The sequence below is a fragment of the Monodelphis domestica genome, chromosome 4, assembly GCF_027887165.1.
Source record: "Monodelphis domestica isolate mMonDom1 chromosome 4, mMonDom1.pri, whole genome shotgun sequence".
Classification (NCBI taxonomy): domain Eukaryota; kingdom Metazoa; phylum Chordata; class Mammalia; order Didelphimorphia; family Didelphidae; genus Monodelphis; species Monodelphis domestica.
Window position 1 is genome coordinate 73539299 of NC_077230.1, and position 14940 is coordinate 73554238.

Genomic DNA, 14940 nt, shown 5'->3' on the forward strand with positions numbered 1-14940 from the left:
AATAATTATAAAGTTCTTGGGAGTTATAAGAATCATCTTCCCATATAGAGATGTAAGTAGTTTAACCTTATTTAACCTTATAAAAGCCTTTTGATTTCTCTTTCCTATTTCTCTTTTTTCATGCTTCTACCTGAGTCTTAAATTTTCCTTTTAAGTCATCTTTTTAACAGGAATATATAAAAGTCTATTCCATTGAATGGTTATTCCCTCCCCTCTCCACCTCACCTCCCAAAGAATTATGCTTAGCTTTGTAAGGGTCAGTGATTTTTGGTTGAAGCCCTACTTCCTTTACCCTCTGGAATATTATATTCCAAGTCCTCTGATCCCCTAATGTGGAAACTGCTAAATCTTGTGTAATTCTAACTGTGGCTTCACATTATTGGAATTGTTTCTTTTTTGGCTGATTGCATACAATATTTTCTCTTTGACTTGAGAGTTTTGGAAGTTGGCTTTAATATACCTGGAAGCTTTCCTTTTAGGGTCTCTTTTAGTAGGAAAAGTGAATTCTTTCTATTTTTGTTTTACTCTTTGGTTCTAGACTATCAAGGCAGTTTCCTGAGATAATTTCTTTTTTTTTTTTAATCCTTACCTTCCATCTTGGAGTCAATTCTGTGTATTGGCTCCAAGGCAGAAGAGTGGTAAGGGCTAGGCAATGGGGGTTAAGTGACTTTCCCAGGGTCACACAGCTGGGAAGTATCTGAGGTCAGATTTGAACCTAGGACCTCCTGTATCTAGGCCTGGCTCTCAATCCACTGAGCTACCCAGATGCTGCCCCCCCCCCTAGATAATTTCTTGAAAGATGTAATTTAAGTTATGAGTTAGCTCAGTATTTGGAGGTCTCTGAAGGAAAGTGTGGGAGAAAAGATGTATTAGGCTAGCTACCTACCAAACTGAAGGTCTACAGAGCCACTGTGCTGACCTCATTGGTGTGTGCCTTTGAAACCTGAATAGTCTCAAAGCACCATGCCAGAAAATTGAACTGCTTCAATTTGAATTGTCTTAGGAAGATTCTTAATACAACCTGACAAGATAAAGTACCAGCACTGAGGTCCTTTCTTGAGCTGGACTGTCAAAGATTCAAACTCTACTGCAAATAGTACAATTCTGATGGTCTCTCTTATTAATCATATTGAGATGTCTCTATTTTTAACATTTCTTAATGAAAAGTTCTTTTGTGTGCTGGATACTTCTATTGTAGTGGAAGAAATAAAAAAGTTATCCTGTATCTTATATCTACTTTTTTGTTGTTGTTCATGACTCCATTTGGGGTTTTCTTCACAAAGATACTGATTTTTCTGGGTGAATGGTTTACAAAATGTAGTGAATTGAGGAGCATAATTCTAGATTGCTTTCTGGAATCACTGAATCAAACCACAGTTTCACTAAAAGTGTGTTAGTGTTCCAAACCTCCCAAAATTCCTTCCACAATTGTCTTTTCTTTTGGTTGATTGATTATTGAGAAGCAGCCCTGCAAATGGGGTTGGGAAAGACAGGGCTTTAAAAAACCAATCTACAACAATAGGTGGCAACTGTTATAATTTTATATCCTGCAAGTTTGCTGAAGTTGCTAAATGTGTTGACTATTTTTTAAATTTTTAATTTATTAATTTTATATTATATATAAATTTTATATATAAATTTTATATTACACAAAATAGAGTAAAATTAAAATATATCATATATAAAATAATTAATTTTACTAATTCCCTAGTATTCTGTAAGTAAATCATCATATCATCAGCATACAGCGATCATTTTATTTCCTCTTTGCCTTTGCTTATTCCTTCAATTTTTTTGTCTTTTCTTATTGTTGTAGGTAGTGTTTCTAATACAATGCAGAAAAATAATGTGAATAATAATATTCATCCCTGATCTTATTGGGAAGGCTTCTCGCTTATCTCCATTACAGATAATGCTTACTTTTTGTTTTAGATAGAAACAACTTATTATTTTTAAGGGAAGCGTTATTTATTTCTATGCTCTCTCATGTGTTTTTTTTTTTAAACAGGAATCAATGTCAAATTTGTTAAAAAAATCTTTATCCTAATCTACAGAAATATGTCTTTTTTATTGATATGGCCAATTAGGCTTATAATTTTACTGACTTTTTTCACATAATCATTGATAGCTTTAATTCCTTCCTCTGAGAACTGTTAAACCAGCAATTTTTAAAGAGGAAATGTAAGTTTTGCTCCCTATTATATTCTCTGATTATTAGTGATTTAGAGCGTTTTTAATAGTATTTTATTTGATCATTTCCATGCATTATTCATTAAAGACAAAGATCATTTTCTTTTCCTCCCTCCCACCCTCCCCACCCCCCCCCTGCCCCCATAGCGACGCGTGATTCCACTGGGTATCACATGTGTTCTTGATTCGAACCCATTGCCATGTTGTTGGTATTTGCATTAGAGTGTTCATTTAGAGTCTCTCCTCTGTCATGTCCCCTCAGCCATTGTAGTCAGGCAGTTGCTTTTCCTCGGTGTTTCTACTCCCTCAGTTTATCCTCTGCTTATGGATAGTGTTTTTTCTCCTAGATCCCTGCAGATTGTTCAGGGACATTACACCGCCACTAATGGAGAAGTCCATTATGTTCAATTATACCACAGTGAATTAGTCTCTGTGTACAATGTTCTCCTGGTTCTGCTCCTCTTGCTCTGCATCACTTCCTGGAGGTCATTCTAGTCTCCATGGAATTCCTCCACTTTATTATTCCTTTTTGCACAATAATATTCCATCACCAACATATACCACAATTTGTTCAGCCATTCCCCAATTGATGGGCATCCCCTCGTTTTCCAATTTTTGGCCACCACAAAGAGCGCAGCTATGAATATTTTCGTACAAGTCTTTTTGTCCATTATCTCTTTGGGGTACAGACCCAGCAGTGCTATGGCTGGATCAAAGGGTAGACATTCTTTTAGCACCCTTTGGGCATAGTTCCAAATTGCCCTCCAGAATGGCTGAATCAGTTCACAACTCCACCAGCAATGAATTAGTGTCCCTACTTTGTCACATCCCCTCCAGCATTCATTACTTTCCATAACTGTCATGTTAGCCAATCTGCTAGGTGTGAGGTGATACCTCAGAGTTGTTTTGATTTGCATCTCTCTGATTATAAGAGATTTAGAACACTTCTTCATGTGCTTATTAATAGTTTTGATTTCTTTATCTGAGAACTGCCTATCCATGTCCCTTGCCCATTTATCAATTGGAGAATGGCTTGATTTTTTGTACAATTGATTTAGCTCTTTATAAATTTGAGTAATTAAACCTTTGTCAGAGGTTTTTATGAAGATTTTTTCCCAATTTGTTGTTTCCCTTCTGATTTTAGTTACATTGGTTTTGTTTGTACAAAAGCCTTTTAATTTGATGTAGTCGAAATTATTTATTTTACATTTTGTGATTCTTTCTATGTCTTGCTTGGTTTTAAAGTCTTTCCCCTCCCAAAGGTCTGACATGTATACTATTCTGTGTTTACCCAATTTACTTATGGTTTCCTTCTTTATGTTTAAGTCTTTCACCCATTTTGAATTTATCTTGGTGTAGGGTAGAGCATTTTTTCAAATGACATTTGATAGCGTCCTCTGGATGAGTTCTTGCAGCTCCGCTCTGACAGGGCGAGGAGAGTATAGGGGAGGAGCTTCCATGAGAAATCGGAATTTTTATTTTAAAAGCGGTCGGATCAGGGGGCTTTCCTCCTCTTACTGATGGAGCGGCAGGTAAGACCATTACGCACAGGGATGAAGCAGAGACTGCGTAGGGAGAGTGAGGGGAGCTGGCCGAGCTCACAATTGCACCCGATTGTTCTCTTGGGTCTTTACAGTGAGTGGGGCTGAGCTTGGAAGGGGCAGAGGTGCTCCCCGGACTGCGGACTGCGCACCAAAGAATGTGAGCCTGGGGGAGGTCTGGAATTCTTCGAGTTCAGCCTTTTTCTGTATATTTTATGGAGAAGCTGAGGGCTATCTCCCCAAAGGCAGATTGTGGGAGAGATTAGGGACAATTCTATTCAACAGAATCTTTTGAGTTGGGTCGGTGGAGTTTTAAAAACGAACTCAAAATATGATTAATGTTTCAGTAAATTTATAGAAGGGAAACATGGTAATGAGAAAAAATCTACGCTGGTGTCGTGACCACCATTCTAAGCCTCCGGAATAAGGGTTAAGGGGTTGGAGTGAAGAAGGACTTGGCAGTGGGAGAGGTAGATCCGTTTAAAGAAAAAGAGGGCAATTTAAAAAAAAATCAGTAAAGGGGGAATGGGGGGGCTCCGTGGATAGAGAGCCAGGCTTAGAAGCAATCCTGGGTTCACATCTAGCTTTACATTTCCCAGATTGGTGACTGTGCAAGCTAAAGGCTTAAAGGCAATTACCTAAATCTTGTAACTCTTCTGCCGTGGAACTGATAATTAAAATTTATTCTAAAACAGAAAGAATGGATTTTTTTTAAAGCAGTAAATATGAATGTATTTCTGTCTAGCTCGTGCTTTTACACAAACTAATGGCTAGAGTGGATAAAATAGTAATGATCCTTACCACTGCCTGACTCTCAGGGAACGAGGATCCAGAGGGATAATGTATATTAAAGTGCTTACATGATTAAATAATAATACTATGTTCATACATAGGCACTTTATGGCTTTTATCTCCTTTGATCTGGAGGTAGGTGCCATTATTATGCACATTTACAGATGAGGAAACTGAGGCAAACAGAAGTGAAATTATATAATCCAGGGTCATATCATTACTAAGTATCTAAGGCTGCATTTGAACTCTGATCTTCCTTACTCTAGCTAGGACCAATGCATTATCCACTGTCTCCACTTAGCTGTTCCCAAGCTGTTGCTTGTTAATAAAATAGCTGTACTGCAGTACTTGAGAGCTTTTTCTTGAAATTGATTCCTTTTACTGAAATCCTTTTTCCACTAAGATCCTTGCAACAGTGATTTCTGGGAAAGAGAAGAGCTCTGGATACGGTGCTGTGCTTTTCCTGGGGCCGTAGTTGAAAATCTTTTCTGTTGTGGTTCTTAATCAGGTGGCACATGGATTATTTCACCCAATGAGATCATTTTAACTCTATTATTGAGTGAAACAGTATCAAACATCCTAAATAGCACAAATTGAAGAAGACATCTGGAAGTGATTCCAGTCTAATTCAGAACTTTGTGTCCAGCCTACTAGAGGAGCTTTTGATGGAGACAGAGAAAAAAAGATGTGTGCTTTATAGGCACAAAATATAGGTTAAAGCTTTTCATTTCAGTTTTTGGTATGGTTTAGCAGATACAGTGTTTGATCTCAAAGCTAGGAAGATCAGGGGTATGGTATGTCTGGGCTATTATATTCTAAGCTATGCTTCTAATTAGCCTGAGAACTTTTTCAGGGTCTCAGCAACATGCAAATACACACAAAAAACCAATTTATTTAATTTTTTTAAGCTTCATTTTCCATGTCTTTAAAAAGAATGGAGACTCAGTGATGCCTAAGGGTTCTTTCAGCTATAAATTCATGATCCCATGATTTATTAATGCAGTTATTATATCTGCCCATCATGGTTGGTTAGGACTATAAGTCCGGATCTAAATGGACATATCATAGGCTCACATTTCTGAAACAATCAATTTAGTTATTTTGGAGTAATCAACATTAAGGATAGCACCAGGGTATCCCCCATAACTATCTTTCTAGATAATTGCTTAATAAATGCTCTTTGATTATTGATTCAAACAGCAGTTTTAATATATACAAAACCCTGGGCTAGGTTCTGAGAAAGATATAGATATAGATTTATGTCTATATTAGCCCTGAAGATCTTTATCTACACGAATATAACAAATTTAGAAACCATGGATTTGAAGCAATAGGCAAGGGTTTCGTTTTTCTCATGATTATATGACTTATTTACCTAGAGTTATTGATAGTACTTTAAGGGTTTTTTTTTTAGCTTTTTTAAGGGTTCTCTTAAAATAGAATTCAATCAAAAGGAAGTTTCTTCCCCCCCCCCCAAGTCCAAGGCAATTTGCTTTCACTCTTAAAATAAATCTATTTTCATTTTAAAAGCTAATCTACATTTGAGAGCACAAATGACTTTGAATGGGCAATTAGAAGATAATTATAAACCTTTTTCTTTCCTCTCTTGGTGTTTAAAGTTTGCCAGTTTCTCTAGGACCTCCATTTAAAGAAAGGGTTCAAACCAGCCATATTTTACTCCTTTCAAGCTCTGATTCTGACTTTATGGATTTTGCCATCATGTTTCTTTGTGGCCACATTCCTTCTTTTTATATGTTGCCAGCTTTCACTGGAGTGTAAGTTTCAATTGGGCAAAAACTATCTTTCCTTTTGCTTGTATTTTTATCCCAAGAGTTCAGTAAGCTGCCTGTCACTGGGTTCTGAAGATCCCTGTCTGTATTATTTATTATGCTGAAACAACTTTGGGTGATTACCAACATTTTTTATCCACCGGTGTTCTGGAGATTTTATACTAAATGAGTAAATGAATGTAGTAGATGAGTGGCAAATATCCTATTTCACTTCAATGTACAGATTCTGATGCAGTTATTTGTGTACAAAAGGTCTAGGGGGATGGAGTGGGAACTAAGCCCACTGATGAAGTACTGTATGTTATACAACACAGAAAGTGGTTACTATTACTGCTTTTGAAAATAGATGAGCACCCTATAGAATATGCTTTCATAAAAAGGAGTTCTTAACCTCAACTCTGTGAATTTACCAAAGAAGCATATTGGTAATTGCATGCCAATAGAATTATAGCAAGTTTCTCAGGATCTCATTTACCAAATACATAGGGAAGTGAGTCAATTTTGGAAAAATACAAGACTTTCCCCAATTGATCAATGGTCAAAGGGTATGAAAAAGCAGTTTTCAGAAGCAGAAATCAAAAGTATCTATAGTCATAGGAAAATTACTCTGATTTTGATGGGAAATGTTCTCAATTTCTGACATATTCAAGTTGAAGTGATTATTAACTATCAGATGGCAAGAGGATCTGTAATGTTGATAGATTAAATCCTGTGTGAAGCCAGTTTTGATGAGCTCTCAGCTTCTTCAAGGTCAGCTTTGACAGTTAAGTGGAGCACAGTAAAATGAAGAGGGAAGTGGTAGACTCCTTTATTTTTTGCCAAGAAAACTCTAAATGGACTGGATTGAAATGCCCAAACAACCACATTGAATTGTCTTCTGGGATTGTCTTGTCTCGGGGTGGACTGAGGGGAAGGTGGTTACTACTAAATTGCTATCTACATGACAACAGCATCTCAGACTCCTGGTAAAAGGAAAAAAATATGAAAAATCATTCTGGAATAAACAGGATACTGGGATTTCTCTGGAATCCAAAGCTTCATTGGAACTTTCCTTTCTAACTCTAGGTACACGAGAGGTTCTTCTGTCCTAGTTCCACTTACAGTCTGATTTGGAGCCTGACTATTGTGATGCTATGCTGGGCACAAGGTAAAAATGTATTCATCCTCGCTGTGTAGAGCAAATGTCAGTATCAAGATAGGACAACTATTTTTCTCAGTACTCTTTTATACTCTTATATATTTTAGATTGTATCTAAGAGGTTTGCCAATTTATTTTTGAGGAAAATTTTGTTTTTGACCATCATAGTGATTGAGAACTGAAGAATAGATCCAATTACATCATTAAGATGACGATTAAACCGGGACCACAAATAGAATGAATTAGTTTGATAACAAATCAAGTGAATAAAACCAACTCCATAACCCATTCTGCTGTTTGGTACAGTCTATAGGTGTTTTATTAGTGAAGGAGAGGAGGGGAAAAAGGGAAAGGGAAGGGGAAAGGGAAGGGGAAGGGGAAGGGGAAGGAGGACACTTGAAGTGGAAGAAAGAGTAAATGAAAACTATCTCACTCCAAATCTTTCTCTGACTTCACTGAAGATAGAATAGGAGAAAATGGATTGAAAGCAAGCATAGGTTATTTCAGTTGTTATATTTTGGAAGGGAGAAAAATACTTAAGAATTCCTAATGGTTCCATGTTATGCTAGGAAGGAAATTATGTTAGAAAATTATAACTCCTAATAGGTCAGTGATGGATTCAGAGCATTAGAAGTGGAAGGAAACTTTGAAATCATACAGACCAAGCCCCTCATTTTATAGATAAAAAGGCTCAGAGAAATTAGGTGACTTATCCAACATCAGTTAGGCAGTTGGCAAGAGCCATAAAATATCATTAATTATAGATATGGAATAATGATATGTTTTCCTCAGGGATATGTATAACTAGAACAATTAGAGTCAATTCAATATAGTTCCTCAAATGTTTATTAAGGCATCTAGATGGCACAGAAGGAAGAATGCTGGGCAGGAAGTCAGAAAGACCAGGATTTGAATCCAGCCTCAGACTTTTACTATATGGGTGACTCTTGACAAGTCACCTAACTTCTGTTTGCCTCAGTTTCCTCATCTATAAAGTGAGCTGGAGAAGAAAATGGCAAACCATTTCAGTATCTTTGTTAAGAAAACCCCAAATGAGGTCATGACTGAATGACATACTAGATGAACCATGAACATGCACTATGGAGACAAAGAGTCTTTTAGCTTGTATTCTCTTCTGTTTTATTTGTTGTTTTATGATACAATTTATTACCAAAATTATAGTTTTAGAATTGAGGGGTTCAAGGTGGAAGAGGTTAGATTTTTTTTTCTCTTTCTAATTTTCTTTCAGTTGGAGAAAAAAATCTGCTAACTAAAAGCAGTTTTTGGACATAAAAGAAAGGGCTGTAGGAATAGATCCACTCCAGGCATGCATTTTATAGAGTCACAGAAGTAACTTTGATCTCATAACAAAAAGAAAAACAAAATCTTCTCATCCCATAGGAAAAGTAATAACCGAGAATGAGACAGTACCACTGGAGAGACCTGCTTCCTTAAAATGTTCCCTGTCAACGCCTCAAGAGGCCTTGATAGTTACATGGCAGAAACTCAGTAAAGGAAGACCAGAAAATATAGCAACCTACAGCATGGCACATGGAGTAGTAATCCAAAAACCTTACCAAAATAAAATAGAAATGACCCAGCAAGGGCTCAGCGAGTCGACCATCACCTTCTTACGAACCACACCTGAGGATGAACACTGCTATTCATGCATCTTTAACATCTTTGGTTCTGAAGCAGTCTCAGGAAAAACATGCCTCAAACTTTATGGTGAGATTTTGTGCCTTTTTCTGCATACCTTCAAGTAATTTGGGAGAATTCTTATTTCTTTTTTTTTTATTTATTCATTTGTTTGCTTGTATTAAATATAATTATTTTCTTATTTTTATACTTTCATGTTGTTTGTGTTATTATTACATCACTAAAATTTCTCCCAGTCTCCTTTTCCCTTTTATCTTTCAGACATATGTGTTATAACAAATAATAAATTGAGAAATTATAACAAATAATATTTTTACAAAGAGAAAAAAGAAAGAATGGGGGAAATGCGCATCTATATACCAAAAAGAGGGGATAGGAAGTGCAGTGTTCCACAGCCGTGGACTTATCACTGCTACAAAGGAGTGGGTTAAGAATATCTTCTCACGTTTCTTCTTTGAGATCGTGTTTGTCTTTGTAATTTTGCAGCATTTGCTTTTTTTTTTATGTTTTAATTTCTAACTGCCTTCCAAAATGGTTGTACTGATTCACAGCTCTACCAACAAGGCAATATACCTCATAAATCCTTCAACATTGAGTATTCCTATCTTTACTTATTTTTGCTAGTTAAAAGGGTATAAGAGAAAATCTCAAAATTATTTTGATTTATATTTCTTTTATTAGTAGTAATCTGGAGCAATTTTTTCATGTAGGTAAATAAACACGCATGCACATAAATGCATGTGTGATTTGTGTGCATGACCAAAAGCCATATATCTCTTCTTTTCTCTAAAAATGTATATACACATTTAAATATTTATGCAGAAGCTTTTCAATTTCAAGCAAACAAAATAATCTATTATATTTTTTTCCTCTAACTCTATTTTAAAGAATACATCTCCTATCCACAGCTATGAAAATTTTATGACCTTCTCTTTAAATTTTTATGCTATCATTATTTATTATGCAAGTCATATATCCACTGTAGATGTATTATGGATTATAGTATAAGGTTTGATATAACTGTAAGTTCTTCCCAACTACTTTGTAGTAATCCCAGCACATTTTATCAAACAATCAAAATAATTCTTCCCTAAGCAATTTTTCTTTTGGGGTTTATCAAATACCAAATTGTTGAGTTCCATTGATTCTCATTTCCCCTTGTCTAGTCTATTATATCAATTAAGTCTTTAAAAAAAAAAAACAATGCCAGAAGGTTTTTATAGATGCTACTTTTGATACATTATTAGGTCTGGAATGTTCCTCCTCTGTTATTACCCTTTTTCATGATTTCGCTTAATATTGTTTTTACTCCTAATGAATTTTATTATCATTTTATCAAATTCTTTAAAATATCCATTTGTTAGTTTGGTTGGTAGCCCATTCAAACTGTAAATATTTGCATTTTTCTAATCAGGAGGAATTCAGAATATGATTTCTTCATATAAAAACTGCTTATTCATATCCTTTGACCATTCGTCAATTGGAGAATGACTTGTATAAGAATACAAGTTTTTAAATTTGATTTCATTCTTTATGTATTTGAGAAATGAGGCATTTATCAGGGAAATTTGTTATTAAAAAATTTACTTCCCATTTTGTTGTTTCCCTTCTCATCTTTACTGACCAATATGACAATAAAAGAAAATGATGAATGTTGGAGGAGATATTCCTAAATTGGACACTAATGCACTGCTGGTGGATTTGTGAAGTATCCAATCATTCTGGAGGGCGATTTGGAATAAAGGACCATAAGACAATGCATACCATTTGATCTAGTAATACCACTACTAGGTCTGTATCCCAGAGACATAAAGAAAAGTGGGTGAAGGGAAAGGGATGGAAAGATCTACTTGCACAAAATTATTTATAGTTGTTCTTTTTGAGGTAGCAAAGAATTGGAAATTAAGGGGATGTCTATCAATTAGGAATGACTAAAAACTTATGGAATATGATGGTGATGAAATTCTATTGTGTTCTAAGGAAAGATGAACAGGATGATTTCAGATAGAGCTGGAAAGACCTTCATGGACTGATGCACAGTGAAATAAGCGAAACCAGGAAAACATTATATACAGTGCCAGCAATACTGCGGAATGATCAATTGTAATAGACTTAGCTATTATGGGCAATACAATGGTCCAGGACAACTCTGTTGGACTTATGACAAAGAATGCTATCCACTTCCAGAGAAAGAGCTGTTGGAGTGAGAATGCAGATAAAAGACTATGGTTTTTCAATTGTTTACTTGGTTATGTTTTGGGGCTTTGGTTTTATAAGATTACTCACTCACAGAAATGAACAAAATAGAAATATTTTTTGCATGACCCAGATTAATTGCCTGCCAGCATTGGGATGGGGAAAAGAAAGGAGGGAAGTAGATAAGCTCAATCACAAAATGTAGGAAAACTTGTGTAGAAATTTGTTACAACAGGTAATTTGTAACAAATAAGCAAACAAAAATACTGTAAATAAGCTGAAAGTGCTCTTATTTTTATTATATTGGCATAGCATAGTCATGAGCGTTGAATACCAATCCAGTTAGTTAAGTTGACCTTTTCATTAATGAAAACTTTGTGATTGAATCTATAGAATGTGTTAAGGATTTTGATAGATTAATCCCCAAATATTTTATGCATGGTGTAGATTATTTTGAAAGGGATTTTCCCTTTATACCATTATTGTTTCTTAGATTTCATTTTTATTACATAGAGATGATAGGTTGATTTTTGAGGGTTTATTTGTAGCCCATAAATTTGCTAAAGCTATTGTCTTGATAGCTTTACACGGTCCCTGGTGTTTTCTAAATATAATAATGTATAATCAGTAAATAAGGATAGTTTTATCTCTCCTTTTCATGTCTTTACACTTAAATTTTCTTATCTTATTGCTTTTGCTAGCATTTCTAGAATTATGTGAAATAATAGCAGAGAGAAATCTCTACTTTATTGCCCTATTTATTGGGAAATCTTCTGGTATATCCTTATTTATATTATGCCCACTTTTTTGGCTTGAGATGCATACTCTGCTATGATATTAAAAAGGTTCCTCTATGCTCACACTTTGTAGAGATTTAGTCTAAATAAATATTATACTTTGTCAATGACTTTTTTATAAAAATGAGCTTCAAAATTTTTTATTTTAATGTGATTAATTATAATGATAATTTCCCTAATTTTCAGTCATAGTTGAATCCTTGATACAAATCCGTCTTAGTCATAAGGTATGATTTCTTAGATGAATTGCAATAATCTTTTCAATAGAATTTTATTTCAGTTCATTAAATATTCAATAATGATACTAGCCTATAGTTCTTTGCTTTATCTTTACTTGCTTTAAGTATTAATTCTAGATTATAAAAGGAGTCTGAATAATTGCTTTGTTTTTCAATTTTTGAGAATAATTGTGTAATTAGTATTAATCACTTTTAAGATTTGATAGAACTCTAGTGTATATTTGTCAAAATTAGGTTTTTTTTTTCTTTTTTCTTTTACATCTACCCCACTTCCCCTTTCTGAGACTGAATTATTTTAGAATCTTATTTGGTCTTTTGTTAATTTGGGTCTTTAATTTTTTTTTTAATTTTTTTTTAAACCCTTACCTTCCGTCTTGGAGCAGAAGAGTGGTAAGGGCTAGGCAATGGGGGTGAAGTGACTTGCCCAGAGTCACACAGCTGGGAAGTGTCTGAGGCCAGATTTGAACCTAGGATCTCCCGTCTCTAGGCCTGCTTAATTTTTTTAAACCCTTACTTTCTGTCTTAAAATCAATACTTTGTATTGGTTCTAAAGCCGAAGAGCAGTAAGAACTAGGCAATGGGGATTAAGTAACTTGCCCAGGGTCACCCAGCTAGGAAATATCTGAGGCCAGATTTGAACCCAGGACCTCCTGTCTCTGAATGTGACTCTCAATCTACCAAACTAATCAACTGCCTCCAGTTTGGACCTTTTACAAAGCAGTAATCTTTTTCTGTTGTCTTCATGGTTTTGTTAGCTTATAACTATGCACTACCGATTTCCAAAATTAGTTTTTTATCTTCCAAATTATGATTTCACTTTGCTCACTTTTTATTTTTATTTTGTTGATTTGATTTTCTGCTCTCCTTTCTAAATCAGATTTGCTAAAGATTTATCAATTTTATTAGTCTCACAAAACAAGATTATCGTTTTGTTTATTCTTTATTCTTTTGTTTCCAACTTACCTATTTTTCTTTTAATTTTCTTTTTCTAGACCATATGTTCTGTTTTAGAATCAATATTATGTATTGATTGTAGGGCAGAAGAGTGGTAAGGGCCAGCAATAGGAATTAAGTGTCATACCCAGGGTCACACAACTAGGAAGTGTCTGAGGGCAGATTTGAACCCATCTCTAGAGTTTTGGTTCTCACTCCACTTAGCCACCTAGCCACTCCCTTGCCCTTTAATTTTTAATGTCTCTTCTTTTGTGCTTATATTGGGCTTAATCAAAGGATGGAACTTTTCTGTTCATGAAAGTGCTAAGTCTGGCTTTTTTGTGTGAATTAAAAGATAATTTAACTTTACTGTAAAAGTGGACACACTGCTTTGTACTCCTAGCTCCTGATTCCTGTCCCTTCATTCAAATTTCTAACTGTAGTATTTATGCATAAGGAAGGTACAAATGCCATTCCTGCTCGAGCCTCCTCATAATGCCATCTATGAACAGCTCTTCTAGCAGAGATTCCAGGCCAAAGTTCTGGAAATTGGTAAGAGAAAGGTTAATAAGAAGGCAGAAAACTAAAGAGACCTGGCTTGTCCCGGTTTAAACTATGTACAATTCTCCAGTTATCTGAAAAAAGAGCACTAAAACAATGACCAAAGGGCATCCAGAATGTCTACGGGAAGGAACTTCAAATGAACTTCCTCATGGAAGTTCCTTTGGAACCTAAACTAGTAAGTGGGCAATGGCCAGACCTTAGTGTCTGCCAGAGAATTAAATTATGTCAGTTGCAGGTGGAGTGGAGGAAGAACTCAAGATTAGCAAGTAGAGATCCCTGATCCATGGCACAGGTTTCACTCCATTGTCTATGTGCCGTGCACACTTTCTCATCTAACTCTCCTCTGGCTGTGCATTGTAAGGCTCTCAAAAAATTAATTTTATAAGTTCTAATTATGATTTCACTTTGTTCATTTTTTTATTTTATTGAATTGATTTTCTGCTCTCCTCTTAAAATCAGATTTGCTCAAGCTTAATCTATTCTTTTTTTAAAAAAAAACTAGCTTTTAGATATTATTCCTTCTCTATTCTTTTGTTTTTAGCTTATCTATTTTCTCTTTAATTTTCAGTATCTCTTCTTTTGTGCTTATATTGAGCTTTTTGATTGTCTTTTACCTTTTTTAATGATATGAATGCCCTCTCATTCTGCAGGATAGTCACACAAAAGCACTGATTCTCCTATAAGGTGTTTTGAGTTTTTAGTTCATGTAATTTTAGATCTTTTCCTCCATCACTATTTCTTCTAGTTAGGTTCCATTTTCATCTTTATCCCCTTGTGTACCTTTAGAAATAAAATTCTTAATGATACATTTCTCAACAGATAAGTGGTCAGAGTATTCTGAACAAATAGTTTTCAAAACAAGAACTGTGACGTATTCACAACTACAGGGGGGAAATGCTCAAAATCACTGATAATAAGAGAAACAAACTGAAACAACCCTGAGATTTGATCTCACACTTTGCAAATGGCCAAAAAAGTGACAACAAAATAATAGCAGACTTGTCAACTCCGGGAGAGGAATTGCTTTTCAACTCTGGGAGAGGAAAAGGAAGAAGAAAAGGAGACAACATAAATCATATAACTGTGGAAAGCTTATCTTGT

The 14940-nt window shown here is 35.1% G+C and overlaps 1 protein-coding gene across 3 annotated transcripts in view; it reads left to right on the plus strand.

Annotated features, from left to right (window-relative positions):
• Positions 1–3570: 3570 nt before the first annotated feature.
• LOC100011913 (OX-2 membrane glycoprotein-like) overlaps positions 3571–14940 on the plus strand; it is a 63120-nt gene continuing 51750 nt past the window's right edge. For all 3 annotated transcript variants that reach the window (XR_467160.3, XM_007493672.3, XM_007493673.3), the window contains exons 1-3: positions 3571–3722; positions 7379–7460; positions 8853–9179. Coding sequence is in view for 2 of the 3 variants with exons in the window: in XM_007493672.3 (XP_007493734.1) it covers positions 3711–3722; positions 7379–7460; positions 8853–9179 (421 nt within the window). In the remaining variant the exon portion in view is untranslated. The remainder of the gene's footprint in view (positions 3723–7378; positions 7461–8852; positions 9180–14940) is intronic.